General features: G+C 31.1%; 2 protein-coding genes across 3 annotated transcripts; one reads left to right on the top strand and one right to left on the bottom strand.

Annotated features, from left to right (window-relative positions):
• The first annotated feature begins 1,664 nt into the window (after window positions 1-1,664).
• On the top strand, window positions 1,665-3,876 carry LOC114377203 (U3 small nucleolar RNA-associated protein 18 homolog). The gene is made up of 2 exons (XM_028335620.1): window positions 1,665-1,801; window positions 2,023-3,876. The coding sequence occupies exon 2, from the start codon at window positions 2,038-2,040 to the stop codon at window positions 3,691-3,693; it is 1,656 nt and encodes a 551-aa protein (XP_028191421.1). The 5' UTR covers window positions 1,665-1,801; window positions 2,023-2,037; the 3' UTR covers window positions 3,694-3,876.
• Window positions 3,877-7,254: 3,378 nt separating this feature from the next.
• Window positions 7,255-9,883, bottom strand: LOC114373878 (probable cinnamyl alcohol dehydrogenase 1). Of its 2 annotated transcripts, XM_028331439.1 has the most exons (7): window positions 9,729-9,883; window positions 9,147-9,242; window positions 8,770-8,883; window positions 8,451-8,681; window positions 8,015-8,300; window positions 7,748-7,898; window positions 7,255-7,638 (listed from the first exon to the last, which is right to left on the bottom strand). In XM_028331439.1, exons 2-7 carry the CDS (start codon window positions 9,233-9,235, stop codon window positions 7,436-7,438), a joined length of 1,074 nt encoding a protein of 357 aa, XP_028187240.1. In that variant the 5' UTR covers window positions 9,236-9,242; window positions 9,729-9,883; the 3' UTR covers window positions 7,255-7,435. The 2 variants fall into 2 exon arrangements, with proteins under 2 accessions (XP_028187240.1, XP_028187241.1); XM_028331440.1 differs by lacking the exon at window positions 9,729-9,883 and having other exon boundaries at window positions 9,147-9,261.
• Between the last annotated feature and the right edge of the window lie 5,040 nt (window positions 9,884-14,923).

Here is a 14,923-nt window from a genome sequence, read left to right as displayed (position 1 = left end):
TTATTATTTTACAATGAGAATAAGATTAATTTGCATATTTTTAAAATACTAATTTCATACCAATAACTTGTAAAAATATATTTGTGATCAGATTTTTTTAATAATTAAAATGCATTATTAATATAAATTTTTTTATCATATAATAGTATTTTAGCATATGCGTAGCAAAGAGAGTAAATGCTTATTTTATACAATTAAAAATTATAATTTATAATAAATAAATATTTCTAAATACATAAATCATGTTATAGTTAAAATCTTAAATAAATAATTTTTTAACATATAAACTATATCTTAATTTTATGATAAATAATTTATGTGATATATTGTAGTTTTTAATTATTGTTAATTTAAAAAATGTTGAAATTGAAGGTTAAACAAAAGATGTTAACCATGATAGATGATAGATGGTAAGTTATAAGAATTAAGAAGTTAAGCTAAACCGTATAAAATTTAAAAGAAACACTTTGGGTTTGGCTTCTACGTACCTATCTTACTAGAGATTCTAATCCAAATTAAAAACAGTTAAATAAGATTATTTTTTTTGTAAATAAAAAAAAAGAAAGAAGAATTTTTTTTTAAGGTTAGAGAGATATAAAAACCAAAAACTAAGAGAGGCTTAGTTGAAAATTGGGAACTCTTTGGGGGCACCTAGCATTTTTGTTGACACACATCCAGCGGTTTTTTAAAATACCAAAAATATCCTTATGAGTATTTATGGTTATAAACAACAGATTATTTTTTTTTCATTTTTGTAACGTCTTTTTTTTTTTTTTTTAAAACACACTCCTTAAATGTAACTTGCTTCTGTTAATATCCTATCCTTTTGGAGCATTCTTGTTGACAACCGAGTAGTTTTTTTAATACCAAAAATACCCTTATGAGTATTTATGGTTATAAATAGCAAATTACTTTTTTCATTTTTGTAACGCCTTTTTTTTTTGTAAAATCGCACTCCTTTAGTGTAACTTGTTTCTGTTAACATCTTTTTGCAAGTGTTTGTAGTCGTCGATAGTGTACATATGTTGTTTATGGATATATGCTAAAATTCGGAGATTTTTCATCATCGAAGAAGAAAAGGTGCGTATTAAAAAAATTTAAAACATACGGACTGTCAATCCGTATTTTTTGAATTTTTTTAAAAATTATAATTTTATACATTTAATTTATTTACAAAATTTGATAATTAAACAAATTTGATATTTAACTGAATGTTGTATTTAGATATTTATTGTAGTAATTAATAGTTAAATAAATTTAATATTTAATTGAATGATGTATTTAGATGTTTATTATAATGATTGAAAATTAAACAAATATAATATTTAATTGAATGACGTATTTAAATGTTTATCACAACAATTGATAATTAAATAAATTTGTTATTTTTTTACATATATAAATTTTTATTAAACCTATAATTTTATTTACAATTCATATATATAAACAAATTAATTATTAAATAAAAATTAATTATCATAAAATTTATTATGTAAATTTATATGTTTATGAAATATACATTAAAATTTTTAATATTATATATAACAACATTAATTATTTTATAATATAATTATTAATTAAAGTGTCGTGGTAATAATAAGGTTGAATCCTTTCTCTATTAATGTTAAATTAACTGGTATACAATCCGTCTAGCCCAAGACAAAAAGCCCAATCCATTTGCTAAAACCCTTGGGGCAGTTTTTCTCTCCTCTCTTAAACCTAAAACCGTAAAACGTCTCCGTCGTCCCTCTCACTCAGCCACCACCGTCTCGCTCAATTCCGAGTTGGCTATTAAACAAAGGTAATCCCGCTCCTTTTTCAACCCTAATTTATTTGATTTAAGATTCCCCTTTTTCCTTTGTCTCTGATTTTACCAATCACAGCGTCACCTATTTGTAATTGTTAGTTGTTTCATTTGAATTTGTTATTTACTGTCTCTCTAATTCCGTATTTTGTTATGTATTTCATTTCATGATTTGAATTCCAAAATGTCAAATTGGTTGAACCTTATTTACCTTGCAGGTTGGGTTGTGAAAAATGAGTTTGATATCCCAAAACGCTAGCACTAAAAATGTGGTCAATAAGAGCAAGAGGGAGGTTGAAGATGATGTTGAGAATAGTGATACTCTGAAAGTGAAGAAGAAGAAGAAATATGACGAGGGGGAACAATTGGCAATGGAACAAGTGAAAGAGATGAAGAAGCTTGAGAACTTTTTGTTTGGTTCTTTATATTCCCCACTTGAGTTTGGAAAGGAGGAGGATGAAGTTGAACCTCCGAAGGCTGCTGAAAAGGTTTCTGATTTGTTCTTCACTGACCGTTCTGCGGATAGCGTTCTCACGGTTTACCGGGAAGAAGATGCTGACTTGTCTGAGGGAAGTCATGATGATGATGACCGCGCTTTGCAGAAGAAACCTGTGTGGGTGGATGATGAAGAAGAAAATGCCACAGTGAACATAGCCAAGGTTAACAGATTAAGGAAGTTGAGGAAGGGAGAGGATGAGGATTTGATCTCGGGTTCAGAGTACGTGTCAAGATTGAGGGCTCAGCATGTTAAGCTTAACCCAGGAACTGAATGGGCACGGGCTGATTCTAGAATAGATAGATCCTCTGATGATGAGTTGACGGATGATGAAAACGAAGCTGTTTTGAGCCATGGTTATGAGGATGTGAATGATGTTCTCAGGACAAATGAAGACCTGGTTGTGAAGAGTGGCACAAAATTGTTGCCGGGACATCTTGAATACTCGAGACTTGTGGATGCAAATATTCAGGATCCTGCTAATGGTCCCATAAATTCAGTCCAGTTCCATCCTAATGCACAGTTGTTTCTTGCAGCCGGATTGGACCGGAAGCTTAGATTCTTTCAAATTGATGGCAAGCGGAACACCAAAATTCAGAGCATCTTCCTTGAAGATTGCCCCATTCGAAAAGCCTCTTTTTTGCCGGATGGATCTCAGGTTATAGTATCAGGAAGAAGAAAGTTCTTCTATAGTTTTGATTTAGTTAAGGCTAGAGTTGATAAAATAGGTCCTCTGGTTGGTAGGGAAGAGAAGAGTTTGGAGGTTTTTGAGGTGTCTCCTGATTCTCAAATGATAGCATTTACGGGTAATGAAGGTTATATTTTGTTGGTATCAACAAAAACAAAGCAATTGGTTGGTACTCTAAAGATGAATGGAACAATCCGTTCCTTAGCTTTTGCTGAGAATGGACAAAAGTTGTTGAGTGGTGGTGGTGATGGTCAGGTTTACCACTGGGATCTGAGAACAATGACTTGCCTGCATAAAGGTGTAGATGAAGGTTGCATCAATGGCACAGCTCTCTGTACTTCACCAAGTGGGACTCATTTTGCAGCTGGTTCAGACAGTGGAATTGTGAATATTTACAATAGAGAGGAATTTCTTGGGGGTAAGAGAAAGCCTATCAGAACCATAGAGAATTTGACTACAAAAGTGGATTTTATGAGATTTAATCATGACTCTCAAATATTAGCAATCTGTTCAGGCATGAAGAAGAGCAGCTTAAAATTAATACATATCCCATCGTATTCTGTGTTCTCCAACTGGCCACCGTCAAACACGAACCTGCATTATCCCCGCTGTATTGATTTTAGTCCTGGTGGTGGATTCATGGCTGTCGGAAACGCGTCAGGCAAAGTGTTATTGTATAAGCTGCACCATTACCAGCATGCCTAAGGTAGATTTAAAATACGGGCAGGATTTGAGAATTTTGTTTGTATTATTTTGTTGGAAGCTTTGAGACTTACTTGATTTATATTTTATCATTATTAATTAATGAAGCTTCATGTGTTTCTTCTTTGAAGTTAGAAGTAACCAAGCTTCATCTATTTTATCATCAATTTTATTGGGATTTAACTATCTTTTTCTGTTCGTTTTTTTATAATACTTAAAATCAATCATCATTTAATTATTTTTGTTTATTATAAATTGAGTATTGTCATACTTCAAAAAGGTTTATTATATTGGTATATATCCGAATATCTTTAAGTGGGAAGGTTTATGTGATTTGATATATTTATTGTGCATTCATATTGTTTACTGTAATTGTAGCTGCTGGGGGTTCTGTTTATCTGAATGTGCATCTCCGCATTGTGATACGTGGTTTTGATTTGCACCTGAGTTTGCTGTGTTACTGAATTTTCAGCTTTTTTTTTCAAGTCTCTTTTGTTTCTTGTCAGCTTCTTCAGAAATGAAATTATTGAATATGCAAAATTTCAGAAAAGGGATTGATAGATTTAGCAGCAAATTAAAGCAATTTTGGGTTGATTGGACCCAAGGTTAAACTAGTTGTTTCCGTCCAAGCTTTTGTTGTTTTAGTGCGAGATCTTGAAATCCTGTCTTAACCAGCCTAATTACAGACTTCTGTTTCATCTTTCTCTCAATGGTAAAGGGTTGAGAATTTCTTGGAGTACCCTTAATATAACGAGTTTTTCCTCAAAATTTTGACTTCTAGCTGGTTATGGGTGGCCCAAAGATTGAAAGGGGTCAAATCCTTTGTCCAATCTAACTATTACACACCACTATGGTGCATGAGCAGGGAATTTCTGGCCACACTCAATCTCTGAGCTATATGTACTGCTAGCGGCTGTGCAGCATTTAATTCATTCAAGTGCCTGATGTTGCTGTTCAAACGGGTAGTAATGGGAGACACATATAGGGTAAAGTTATACTGGATCAACGAATCTTAGTATTGAATCATATGTTGGTTTCAAGAAAAAGTAAATTAAAATATTAATTTTATATTTATAAGGACAAAGCATATATTTTAATTTTATTTTTATCTGTACTTAAAAGCCTTAATATTTACTTTGATTTATCTTAGACTAGCCCTTTTTATCAGTGCGATCAAATAGAAAGGCTTATGTAATTGCATCCAAACGCTACTCATGAATAAGCGCTTAAATAAGTTTGCATTCAAACCGAGATTGTAATTCATTAGTGAAATTAACTAGATCACATAAAAGATCCATCAACACAAGAATACATTAGCCTTTTTCTTATCTTTAACCAGATCACCTAATAAGTTTGCACCAGTATTAGTATCGATATTTTGCTACTTGTATATTTACTTTTTATGAGATATTTTAAACATTTTTTTATCACGTAAAAATCAAAAATAATATTAGAAGGTTTACAATAATTCACAAGTTCTTATTCAATCAACTCACATACTATGACAGATAGATATATGCCCGCATCTGATTGCAGCTTTGTTTTAATGACAAGTGCACGAGCCTTTGTTATAAAATTATCATTGTAAGTATCTTCTTTCCCTCATTTCATTTTCACTCTATTTTCTTTATATTAGGCTCTTCTCTTTCTATTACATTATTTACCAAATTTACAATATTCAGTATTTTCCAAAAAAAAAAATAATCACCATTTTCTTCCATGAAATATTATCCCTTTTCCTAAAATGTCCTAAATAAAAAATTAATTAATTCTAGAAACATTAGAAATTATGTTAAGTAGTTCCTCAAATGTTATAAAAATCCTTCAAATGATTAAAACTTTACTAAAATACATTTATTTAGAGGGTGGTGAATGTCCAATACTTTGTAAATTAGCTAAATAGTTTTACAAAGATCACTTAGATAATAAGTCCCCTATGAAATTCATGATTTATTCAAAGGAAAAATTATCATCTAATACGAAACAAAAAGTGAATGTATATGTCCCTTTTATATATAGGGGTTTTTCCTATAGTTTAGGAGCTGGATTGATTGTATGTTTGAAATAACGGGGAGATGAGTCAAAATCAATTATAAAATCACGTTGAATATAAAGCTGCAACGTTGAATATAAAGCTGCATATAGTTACTTTGAAAAAAATCACGATGATATTGTGACTTTGAGATAGTCAACATAATTTTAAAGAATATGCTACGAGATCTTTTGCCGTTGCTTTTTAAACTGAATGGTCGTTAGGTGTTAGTGAAAGTCATTGGATCCAAACTGCACCTAGTGCAGTTCATTTCTAAAGTATTCATATGATGATATCCTTAATTAACAACCACACTAATTAGCAATTAGCAAAAGCAAAACGTGTCAAGTCAAGTTGCGCTTCCTATGTCAAATGAAACTTCTCAGTGATCATCCATGACAGCACTAATAACACTTCTCAGTGCTCATCCATGACATCAACGTTTTTTTTTCTTCTTCTCGTTTGCCTATTGTCGAATTGTCTTGGCCTCTTGGCAAGCCAAACAAAGTTCCTCTCCTGATATCGACTTTGTTGTGGTGTGGAGTCTTGCCCTCCACAAATTTCTTTTTAAAAGTATGTTTGGATTTTCAAAAGGATCTAAAAGTATGTTTGAAAATAAAATGTTTGAAATCATATTTAGTTATTTCTTAAAAGTATGTTTGAGAGTAAAATTTTACTTGAAAATTCAATTGTGATGAGACAAGTCTGGAAACGCTTTTGCAAATTCTAGTTACAAACTTAATTTTAATCTAAAATTGTTGTTGGGTGTCTTAGGTATATTTTATTTTATAGAAGAAGAACCAATGAAATAATAATTCACTGCCCGAAAAACTAAAATATTAAATAAATAAAATAGTTTTTTTTGTCAGCAAACAAACAAAATAGTAACTTAACAAAACTAAAGTAAATAAAAATAAATAAATCAATATTAATTATCTTTTAAATTAAAAATATTAACATTTTTACTTAAAAAAGGTTGGTGGTTGACTTGTCTTGTCTAGTTTAGTTTTCTTGAAGGATTAAGTAGAGGAGTTAAAATAGATTGGTGAGTTGAAAATCCAATCAGTTTAAACGGGTTGCTTCTTCAGCCAAACTCATTTCACAATCCTAACAACTTTTGTAGTTAGACTACATAAGGGCATAAACCAACCCATCAACGGTTATCCACATTAAAAATCCAATAACAAATATGCGTTAGAGTTTAAAATTTATACATTTTCATGGTAAAAAAAAATCAATTGTCAACCAATAATAAAAAAATCATGATTTTTTATGGATAAATATTATTTTATTAATTTTATTAAAGATGTCAAATGATGAATTTGAACCCACAACATTTTCCTCTCTCTTCCCTCTTTTTCAACTATTAGACAAACTTTATATCTCTAATGAAAAATCATGATAAATAAAACTTATAAAATAATAATTACAAAATCAATAAACTTATCATGCATTCCAATCTTGATTGAATTTTTACACTTTAGAAGCAAACTACTTACAACATCTATTATTAAAATTAAAATAACACCATATTAATTTCCATAATTATTATTATTTAAAAATCCAAAATATTCTTATAATCACATAATATTAGTTCACAAAATAATTAAAGAAAATTCAAATCAACTCTATGTAAGTAAATTACGAACTCCGACCATCATTATTTATCGAACAAGGTGAAGTCCAATAATGTCCAATTTGGGAGGCAACAACTCATTTTTCTTTCAGGGAATTCTCAACATCTATTACAAACCGGTACTTGACGTCCCTATTTATGAGCCTCTCAAGAGCTTCATTGGCATACTCGATTGGAATCACCTCTATATTTGGGTGAATCTCGTTTGCAGCACAGAAGCCAATCATCTCCTGTATATCTTTTGTACCACCTGTAACACTTCCGGCAACAGTCTTTGATCCTGTCGTACAGAAGATGAATATTTACAGTTCCACTGCTTCAACGAATTGAATTACACGAATGAAAACTGGCCATTCCAACAAGCTTTCTATACTTCAAAGGCAACATACCTATATTAAGGCTTGCAGGGATAAATTTGACTTGACTAGGGAAACCAACTAGGACAAAAACACCATATGTCTTCAGCAGTGACATGTAAGGATCAAACGAGTGATCACCAGATGCTGTGTCGATTATAAAGTCCAACGATTTAGCCAACGCCTGTATGGGAATCACAATTAGTTTTCAGAACAAAGAAGCATGAGTCTGTCATCATTAGTGTTTTCTTCATGGTCTAAAGAAAATGTTATGTAGTAGATGCTTCATGTTATGCTTACCGTCATTTCCTCTTGATTAGATGAAACAACAAATTTGTCTGCGCCAAGCAGGCTCAGTGCCTCCTCTTTCTTGGATATACTAGTGCTAAAAACCGTTACACTCAAACCAAATGCCTTTCCAAATTTCACCGCCATATGACCGAGGCCACCAAGACCAATCACTCCTAGAGATTTACCAGGTTGATTCATCTTGTGGCGGACCATCGGTGAATAAACAGTAATTCCAGCACAAAGCAAAGGAGCTGCGGAAGCCAATGGATAGCTTTTTGGTATCATGAAGCAGTACCTGCAGATGCAAAACTAAAAATGATATGAACAGGAGCTATAACCTGTGATTAGTATGAAATAAAACTTACTTTTAGAGCTTATGATAAAATTCAGGAAGAGAAGACCTCATAAAACTTGTTATTAGCATCTAGCCGTCTTTTAAGTTTACCTCTCATGGACTACTATGTAACTGGAGTATCCTCCTTTTGTAATTGTACCATCAAAATCAACACCATTAAAAGTGTATACAGATCCCTTGGTACAATGAACTTCTTGTCCATCATTACAATACTCACAATCCCTACATGAGTTTATATAAGTCCCCACTCCAACATGGTCGCCAACCTTAAAATGGTGGACATTGGCGCCAACCTTTGTCACAATCCCAGCAATCTCATGACTGATATGAAAAAGGAACCATGGCCCGATTAGCTTAAGTATACAGGATTCTCAATTTATCATCCATACAGAAAAATAAGGCCTAATACCCAGGCACGACAGGATACTTTGAGTCACCATGTTTATTCCTTGTCCAAACTACATCAGCGAAGCAAACACCACAGTGCGTAATTTTAATATGAACATCTTCGTTCCCAAGAGTCCTGAGCAATCATCATTATCATATTTTCAAGACATTTAAAAGGGGGAGGAAAAAGGTCAGAAAGTCAAGTTTTATCCCAAGACAAGACAAAAAATGAAACAAAAATATATACACGAATGTAGCATCCAACCAGGAACTGCAATAACTAGTAACTTTTGGAAGTTGTGTTGCCATGAAAAAAGAATATGGTGATTTACAGAAAATGGACACTCCATTAGTCCATACTCCATTATATAAAGTGGAATAAGAGAGATACATATATACCTGCGACTGAATTTGTAAGGTGATAGAACTCCGGATGCATCTCTTGCTGCCCATCCCAGGCAATCTTCACCAACACCTTTGGAACTCATAATTTTTCTACTCCACCATAATGCGATTAACTATTAGCTTACTTTTCATGAAACTAACACAAAGGGAGTTTAGCAAGAATTTAAAGCTTATTATCCTCATTTAATTTCTAATAAATCAAAGAAGTCAGGGATAGAGATTGAAAAAAGTTAGAAAAATTGGTTTGATGCTAGTAATTATACGAAAAATGTTGCCCCAAGACCCTAGTAAGATGAAATAATTAATTTCATGATTGCAAGTGCTAAGACCAAAACTCACACAGGCTGAGTTGACTTTAACGGATATAAGAAGCAGCCTAAGAATCATATATAAATTCATTAACTAAATTAAGCAGATCGCCTAAAGATCTATCAACACAGGAACTTTATAGGATGAATTATGAAAATACGAAATCCTAATCCTAAACAGAGATGGCCAAAACGAACGAGAACTTGAAGATATAACAAAACAGCTTTGTAAATAGTAATATTTCGTTAATAAGAGATTCAGAGTCACCTCACACTTGTGATGAGTAAGGATCCACGAAACGAACGTGATGAGTAAGAAAGAAAAGGCAAATGTATGTATCACTGTTCTATCAAAGGGGCTTTTATATATTTTATTGTGGTTTGGTTTCTTTCGCTTCTCTATCCCCTCCTCCTACCCCGTATTTCACCAAACCCCTCTCCACTTATTAGAGAGCCACGCACACTATCAAAATGGTTTTATCACATCATATTGAGTCAAAATTGAAAACAATTTAATACTAACTATTCAAACTGTAAAGATTTATTTCTGCAAATTAATTTTTTCTACAGCAAGATTTAATAATTTTAATAAAATAAAATTCATAATATTATCCGTATATTTAATTAAGTCCAAATATAAAAAAAAAGAGTGTGATGAATAAAAACTCAAGTCATGATACTTTGTTAACTCCACTTCTATGTCATACGAACTGCTCGAGCTCATCATGATGTGATAACACCCTTTTTCTTGTTTGTTTTTTTCCAGTGTTTTTTAAATTAAATTTGAGAAGATGTGTTTCCTCAACAAAAAAAAAAAAATTGAGAAGGTGTGACTGCCCCTGTAAGTGTTTTTTACGTTATTCTACAATTAAAATTAGAATTTCATCTTAATAACTTATATTTATGTTTAATGTAAAGTTTTATTGAACAGATTATTGAGATAAAAGTCCAGTTTTAATTAGAAAACAACAAAAACAATTGCATCTAAATTTTTTCCAATGTAAAATGGTCAGCACAATACTTTTCTATAGTTTGCTACTACAAAAATTACTACTTAAATACACTGTTTGAAACTGTTGAAAAATTTGCTTTTAGTGTTAAAGGATAGCTAGTAGTTTGTCAAAGGCATCCACTGGCAGAATTAGCAATTCAGCTTCAAACTTAAGCATTTGGAACACTTGCATTACAGAAGGCCTGAATCTGTAATTTGGATGAGCACACCAAAGGCCAATAATCACTAATTAACCTTTCCATTTGCTCCGCATCAAATGCTCCACATAGCTTTGGGTCTGCTACTTTAAGGTGGTTTGTGACCTAGCTAAACCAAAATCACCAAGCTTAGCATTGAAACTTGCATCCAGCATAATGTTGCTTGATTTGATGTCCCTATGAGGAACACATTTGCATTGTTCCCAGTCTTCTTGCAGGTATAAGAATGCTGAAGCCAAGCCTAGAGCTATGTTTATACCTTACCGGCCATGTCAAGAAGTATTTCCCACCATATAAATGGAAATCTAAGCTTCCATTTGGCATGAATTCATATACAAGAAGGAGATCATTTTTTCCATGGCACAAACCAAGGAGTTGTACCAAATTCTTGTGCCTCAATTGGCTAATGATCTTAACTTCAGTTGCATATTCCTTAACCCCCTGACTCTTTATAGCAGCATAGGAGTTTAATTAAATCTTTCAAAAAACCTTTATACACAGCACCAAAGCCACCTTGTCCGAGCTTCTCTGACTGTGCAAATTTACTTGTTGCACTTTTCAGTTCGCTACCTCCTGGGTCCAATGCCCTTGAGATCAAATTCTAAGACTTGTTTCTTTCCTTTAATTCCTTTCCACATGCAACAGAAAACAAGCCAATCCTAATTAACAAAACCACAGCCAAATTAAACCCATCCCAACTCCTTGCCACTCAACCAATTTATAATCTTCATTCTTCACTATCATTATCTCCTATTTGTGAGCTTGAGCTAAAATGACCATGACTTCAGAATATATATGCACCTCAAACAAACCATAACCCACTTTGGTAAGTGCTCTCTCAAATTTCAACTTTGTATGAACTGGGGCACTATATGAAACACTGAAATTAAGAGTGGTGGAATTATGAACTTTATTATATATGTACTGGCATATGAATCAACCATGCATGGTGCAATTATGTTAGAGTTGAAATTAATTAATACCTACGGATGAGAACCGTGAAGGAAAATTCGATTGGTAGTGAAGTGTGTAAGTTTTCTATATCCCAGAGGTGCATGCATGCTCTGAAGAGATGTGACACGTCCAATACTGTAACTACCCACCCCAGTGTGACTTGGATTTCTGAACGTGACAGTACTTGTGCATCTCATTGTCAAAAGAAGGCCAAGGTAGCTAAGCAATAGTGGATGTTTTCTAGGATGGAGGAATAAATCGGTTACCATTGCATATATAGCATAACCCAAGAGTTGGCCGGTGTGCTATCGATAATACCATTACCAATTTATTTTTTTATAAACAAATGTTATTTTGCTAGAACATTAGTTTTGGCAGTAGAAAAAATTATTTTTCCCCATCTTTCCTTTTCCTTACCATCCAACCCAACAAAAAAAATATCATTACCAATTAATATGTCAGTTAGCCATTTTTGGTATCAATCAAGCCTAGCACGCATATGGTTAACACTTCAAAGGCTTGTCATGTAGTATAATAATTAATTTTCGTATGTGACATGGGAATTTTATCTATATATGATTTGTCTAAAATCATATGTACAAGTTCATTCGCTGCCTACCTAGAATCATAGAATTAACCAATGCTGGAAACCATCCGAGTACTTGGTAACTTACACATTGTCGTACTAGGATGTGACCTACACAATATTATCGGGAAAAATGTAAATTATATTACACAATATTATATATATAGGTTTCAAGGTATACAACTTTAATATTCTCATGTCATGTCTCCCTTTCACAGTTGTCATTCCTCCAACTAATCTCTTTCTCCTTTATGTTACATTTCTTAGTTTTCTCGTATTAAAGTTTTGATTGTATTATCCGCAAATACAAACCTCGGATAATAGATTAAAGGTAAGTAAATGGCAGAAGTAAACATTTTGAACTTATAAGTATATAGATATAGATTTAAAATTGACTCTTGAACCTCACACCTAACATACATTTCAATGTAATTGTTTGCAAGACCGTCATCACAATATTTTTTTTATGCGTTATATATATGAACGATACAGGTGGAGTACGAAGGAACTACTTAGGATCTGAAAGAAAAGTTTAGCAAAACACAAAAACAAATGAAATCCTCCTTAGGATCTGAAAGAAAGGGGGAAGCAAATCCGAAGACCTTTACAGCTTGTTCTTCATATGCACTCTAATTAATAAATCCCACTGCAGATATCCTCGTACTATAATAATAAGGCATAAAATTCGAGTAATTGACTATTTTGCAACGAAGGCACGAACATCTATCGGTATCATTTGACTATTTTTAGAAGTGTATTCATACAATTACGCATACATTATTATTATTATTATTATTATTATTATTATTATTATTATTATTATAATATCGGGAATTTAGCTTAATTCATTGAAAATAATATAAATGTTTTAAATCTTTTCACATCGTATTTAATTTTTATAAATAAAAAAATATGTGATTATTAATTCTTGAAAAACTTTTGTCTATCAACCATATTTTCTTTTATTAATTCCAATATTTTTACTTTAAAAATAATTAAGTTTCAATTTATTTTAAGAATAATTTTTTTAAGTAAATACTTTTGAAAAATATACTAAGTTAAAGAGGCACTTGAATTCAAAGTTATTCACATGCAATTTATTTGAGATTGAGCTCTGAGCTCTCTTTTCTCGACAAATAATATAAGAAGTATTTGTGAGTTATTAGTTATGTTTTTCATTTTTTTTCTCTGCTAACAATTAACTACATTACCTACATTAATTAAAAACACTTAATATATCTAATTAAACATTTTAGTTGTTATATATAATGAATCATTTTTTCTTTTCCACTCTCCCAATTTTCATTTATTTAATTTTCTAGGATTCTTTTGTTTAATTTAGACACTATACTTAAAAATTTCACTCAATGAAATTTGAATATAAAGCTTCTAATCAACATAGATTAACGTTACTGTCACTTAAATTTATCATAACACTTTCAATAATATAGATCGAAATAAAGAAAAGAAAAAAGAGAGAGAGAGGGAAAAGTGTGAGATAAAATCAAATGATAAATGATAATGACAAATAAAGAAAAAAATGTTATAAAAAATTTATGTAAAAATATTTGATGACAAAGTTAGTAAATAATTATGATATTAAAAATATATAAATATTAACAAAAAAACCGAGGTATAATTCACAACCGAAGAGTAATAATTTCAATTTTTGAAATAACCGCTTAATAGAAAAAAAATTAAATGTCAATTAATTTGTAATTAATTAGAAGTGGCATATCACTCCTGTCGAATCTTTCTTTTTTGTAATAAGAAAAAAAATACAAGTTTAATTCTTTTTTTTTTTTTGAATTAAGATTCAATTCTCTTGTCAAACGGTTTTAAAATTATAGTGCATTCCTATATTGGCTCAGTATATTAGAAAGATTAGAAAGAAGAAAAAAAGAATTCCATTTTATGATTGTCAAAGGTTTTTAATTTTATTTATTTTGTTAGTTGATTTTCAAATAAGTTTTGCGTTTTAGCTCGGAGCTAGGAGTAATCCATGTCAAACTAACTTCAACTACAAAATTGATTTATACTACAATCGCTTCCTTCACCCCATATAACTATATAAGGCATGAAAGGATAATCGACGCGCACATGGATATACTCTTTACATCTGCTAAGAGATGATCTTATGTCTTTGATGGGTACTGATAATGTGTGTTTCTCTGCGAGTGCCGAAGGAATAGAAAATTATTAGTAGTCGTACTTTCTTTGTTTTGTTGTTAATTATACGATGATTTTTATTCCTAACCATTTAATAGGATATTAAGAATTTATAAAACTCACATATTTTACTTAATTAATTGAATTAGATTTTTTTATTCCTAATTATAAGATTGAAAATTATTTGTCTCTTTATAAAATTATTTTTTAATTTTTAAATATGTTAATTATTTTTTATATATTTTTATTTAATTATTTTCTCTTTAAACATTAATAAGAAAAATTAAGTGAATAGAAAAAAATTAAAATGATAATATAAAAATTAATATATTTAATCAATTATTTTTTTCAAGAAACATGAATTACTTGAAAGGATTTTATTATTCAGTGCAGAGGGAGCGAGTTATTTATAAGCCAAGATCAACTGAGTCAATTAATTAATCAAAAGTTAACCATCATCCCAGAACTAACACAGAGTGGCTATATTATATTTAAACGACCATCTTCATTGTTGGAATTATAAGATGATATGTTAATTAATTCGG

This window comes from Glycine soja, chromosome 11 (genome assembly GCF_004193775.1).
Source record: "Glycine soja cultivar W05 chromosome 11, ASM419377v2, whole genome shotgun sequence".
Taxonomy (NCBI): Eukaryota; Viridiplantae; Streptophyta; class Magnoliopsida; order Fabales; family Fabaceae; genus Glycine; species Glycine soja.
The sequence above is the reverse complement of the archived record's forward strand: the minus strand, read 5'-3'. Positions and strand labels throughout refer to the sequence as shown.